At 44.4% G+C, this 3734-nt stretch overlaps 1 protein-coding gene across 1 annotated transcript; it reads right to left on the bottom strand.

Annotated features, from left to right (window-relative positions):
• Positions 1–509: 509 nt before the first annotated feature.
• On the bottom strand, positions 510–3728 carry HOXA6 (homeobox A6). Its single transcript, XM_008632029.2, has 2 exons — positions 3192–3728; positions 510–1870 (listed from the first exon to the last, which is right to left on the bottom strand). Exons 1-2 carry the CDS (start codon positions 3625–3627, stop codon positions 1611–1613), a joined length of 696 nt encoding a protein of 231 aa, XP_008630251.1. The 5' UTR covers positions 3628–3728; the 3' UTR covers positions 510–1610.
• Between the last annotated feature and the right edge of the window lie 6 nt (positions 3729–3734).

Below are 3734 nucleotides of genomic sequence, written 5' to 3'. Positions count from 1 at the left end.
AGCGCTCGGCTTTGTGTCTGCCTTCTCCTCCGTGCGAGGCTTATTTACACCAGTTCACAAATCCTATACGAACCGTTCTCGGGTGCTGACAAGGCTTGTGTCTCTTCTACATATATATATGTATGTATATATAATTTCCTCCCACACTTATTTCCGTGCTGGACCTTTCGAGAGGCAGCCGGGTCCTGCCGATGTGAAATGGCAGATATCTATTGAAGATAAATATCGTGCAGCGTTTTTCCAACTAGGGGGTCAAATTCCAGGCGGCTTTACGGCCGCCGTTATTTTATCGCCTCTCGGAAGGAAAAAAAAACCTCTAAATGCGGCGGGAGCCATTTTGCATTATATTCTCCAGATTTGGCTTTTAAAACATTTGGAGTGGTAGCCCAAATTGTGCTGCCTTCCAAACAAAAGAGCCTCGATGCATATACAAGTGCGTTTGTACACAGCTTCACATGCACACTCATGCACACTCAATATAATATAGAGAGGTATAACACACATATTAATCAATATTTTTGCTGCGCTTATTTTACTTTTACAGAACTCGAAGTGGAAGCATTTTATGGCAGCTATTTTTCTTCAGAGTATCAATTTATTTTTTCCAGTGCTAAGTAATGCAAATGTGAATTAAGACACCGCAGAAGCAGGAAAGAAAATCCCCGAGTTAATAAGACCTTTTCTTTAAATAAGAAAGAAAAAAATGAAAGAGAGGAAGAAAGAAAGAGAGAATGAAACAGAGATAAAAGAAAAAAGGATCAATCTAAGCTCACGAAGCCCCAAGAAATGCAGTCCATAATTCAAAGCCCCTTTAGTGTAGAGAGGAGCTCAAAAAAACCTCAGCGTAAGCTCAACGGCAACCACAGAAAATTGCCTGCTTCGGAACCTCTTCCCTTGCTTCCCCTGAAGTTTAACGCTGAGTTTTTACTTTAATACTAGTAGTGCAGATTAAGCAGTTTAGCGGCATTAAAAAAAAAAATCTCCCTGCAATTCATCTTCGCTTTAACTGAAAGTTTATACACAGGGATTTACACAACGACTTTTTAAAAGGATTTTTCTTCCTTTTGCCATTTAAATATCTTATACATAACTAAAACTTTTTTTCCCCCTGCAGATCATAAACTCCCAAACACAGCACAACGAGATGGCCCGCTGTAGCGGGAGCTGGCAAAAACATAAACCAAATATTTTCTAAAATCTCTTGTCTTCCTACAGTATGAACATTTCTAATTAAAAAAAAAAGATTAAAAATAATTTGCTTATCTTTTCTCACACAACCACACCAGGGACACTCGCCCACACATAGATGCTCATCTCAAATATTTACAATTCTGGGCCAATTCTCTAATACTTTAACCAACGCCATATATGCTTTGGGAAGGTGGTTACATACATACATGCCTGTAGCTCAAAAGCTGGGGCTTCCACATATATTAAAGTAAGTCACAGATGATTGCAAATATACATCTTTTAACCAAGCCTTTTGGGGATTAATAGACTGTGACGAACCTATAGGATTTCAGTAGCAGAAGGAACACAAGGTAAATAATAATGGTAATAGTAGTAGTAAGCGCTAAGGAAAGGCCTGGTAGCGTTTATTAAACATGGTTCTACTCCCCTGACTTTTCCTCTGTTTCTTCGCTGCTGGGCTGTGTGGAATTTATGAATTTGTTTTCCTTTTTCCATTTCATCCGCCTGTTTTGAAACCATATTTTAATCTGGCGTTCAGTAAGGCAGAGAGCGTTTGCAATCTCAATGCGTCGTCTTCGGGTTAAGTATCTGTTAAAATGAAATTCCTTCTCTAACTCTAGCGTTTGGTATCTGGTGTAAGTTTGCCTCCCTCGTCTCCCATGTGTTCCATATACTGTACCTGTAGAAGTAAAGACAAAACGATCGCATTGGACAGGGCCCAGTGATTTCAGACCAGAAAGAGCGATTAGTATATTCTGCCTCCTTTTGCAGGCACAATCACGGAGAGTGGGGGAAGCTGCTCTGGTTTCCTGGAGGCTTTTTTTTTTTTTTTTAATTCTCTCTTTTCCTTTTCTACTGCCTGACGAGCTGTAAATGCGGACGTGCAGTGTGCTTACGGAGGCAGTGGCAGGGTAAGTGGGATACAAAGAGGCTTTAAGGTGGACCTAGGGAAGGTGCAGGAGGTAGCACGGTGTGAGTCGCTGAGCAGAGGCTGCGCTGTGCGCCCTGGGAGCCTGTGCGCACACACACACACAGACACAGGCACACGTGTGCTATCCGGGGAGCCTCACGCATGTGTCCGTGCGTGTGTGTGTGCACGCACATGTGGCTGTGTTGACACAAACACACAGCCATTGCCATGGCTGGGACTACAGAAGGTGTCTAAGTATAACTATAGACATCAGCTAAAGATCGTAGAAGACCGTTTTGCCATTTGCTCCGGAATTTATTGCTCTTGAATGCAAAGCAGCATCGGAATGATCTTGCTAAAAGTTTAATTTTCAAAAACAGGAATGAGACCTACCCTGCAGCAAACATAAACTCGGGAGGATGGGAGAGAAGGCGAGTCATTAGCAAACACTTGAAATAAACGTTTAAATTTGGAATTATAAAAAATAAATGTCACCCCAATACAACCCTCCCACTCCACCCCCACCCTCCACTCCCCCAGCACCACTCCTGTACAGAATAGTTCAATTATGTGAAGTTCACTCCTAAGTCAGAAAAAATTCGCGATGCCATGGAAGTGCGCCCACGGCCCCAGAAACGTGCTCTCAATATCCAATACTCACAGGCTAATGAGCTGGGGGAGGGGGGCGAGGAGGAATGTACCATAAATGCATTGGATCCTCAGTACAGAGGGCATATTCCATGCATCTCTCTCTGACAATGAAGAAGCAGAGCAGAGGCTTTGGTATGGCTTTAAGACAGTGATAAAACTGCTTTGCTCCTTTTTACTTCTTTTTTTCCCCCCTCTACTTCCTAAGGATTCCCCAGTAACTTTCACCGGTAAACCTACATACTGGGATATTGGCCACCATTCCCTGGGTGCCAGCGTGCCAGGTCTAAAATAACCTGGGAAGGTTTCATGTTACATATTGCCCTGCAGGAACCGTGTTTCTCCAGCAATCTGGACTTTATCTAAGGAAAAAAAAAAAAAAAAAAAAGAAACTTTTCCTTTTCCTCCCCTCCCCGCCCTTGACTGCGCCGAGATGCCTTACCAGCGCAGGAGTTCATCCGCTGCATCCAGGGGTAAACAGGGCTCGTGTACTTCCGGTCGGTGCCTTCGTCATTTATAATTTTGGCTTGGCCGCCGCTGGATTTGTACTGTTGATCGGGAGAAAAGTGCAGGTAGTCCCCGGGCCCCCTCTGTTTCCCACTGCCGGAAGGAGAGGCGCTACTAATGTCCTTGTCCGAATAAAAACAAGAGGCTCCGTACTCATAGGAAGCCCGATTGCAAGCAATGACGGTGTTGGACTGTTGGTAGAAACAAGGTGAGGTGTAAGTCTTGTCCTGCAGGCTGCTTGCCCCGTACGAAGCCGGAAAATGCCTGAGAGCATCATAGCCCGCCGGGTACAGGGGGATCTGCCCGAGGAAGGAGTCCTGGCCCCCGGGCAGGCTCCCCGGGAAAGTGGGATTCACGAAATAGGAACTCATTTGCTCTCCCCCTCTCCCGGACCGTGATTTGTTGTGTATTAGTACATCTGGCGATAACTATTAGGAGTCATCGAAGTGGTTTGTTTCTGGATGGCCGAGCGCCAAAA

The sequence above is a fragment of the Corvus brachyrhynchos genome, unplaced genomic scaffold (assembly GCF_000691975.1).
Source record: "Corvus brachyrhynchos isolate BGI_N302 unplaced genomic scaffold, ASM69197v1 scaffold53, whole genome shotgun sequence".
In the NCBI taxonomy this organism is placed as follows: domain Eukaryota; kingdom Metazoa; phylum Chordata; class Aves; order Passeriformes; family Corvidae; genus Corvus; species Corvus brachyrhynchos.
Note: the sequence above shows the minus strand (reverse complement) of the source record. Positions and strands in the feature narration are given on the sequence as shown.

Excerpts from the sequence above, each read along its gene's own strand:
- HOXA6 (XM_008632029.2), bottom strand. The coding sequence starts at position 3,627 with ATGAGTTCCTATTTCGTGAATCCCACTTTCCCGGGGAGCCTGCCCGGG. Across the intron at positions 1,871-3,191 it reads GCGGATGAACTCCTGCGCTG|GTACAGTATATGGAACACAT; the intron begins GTAAGGCATCTC and ends TTACTTCTACAG.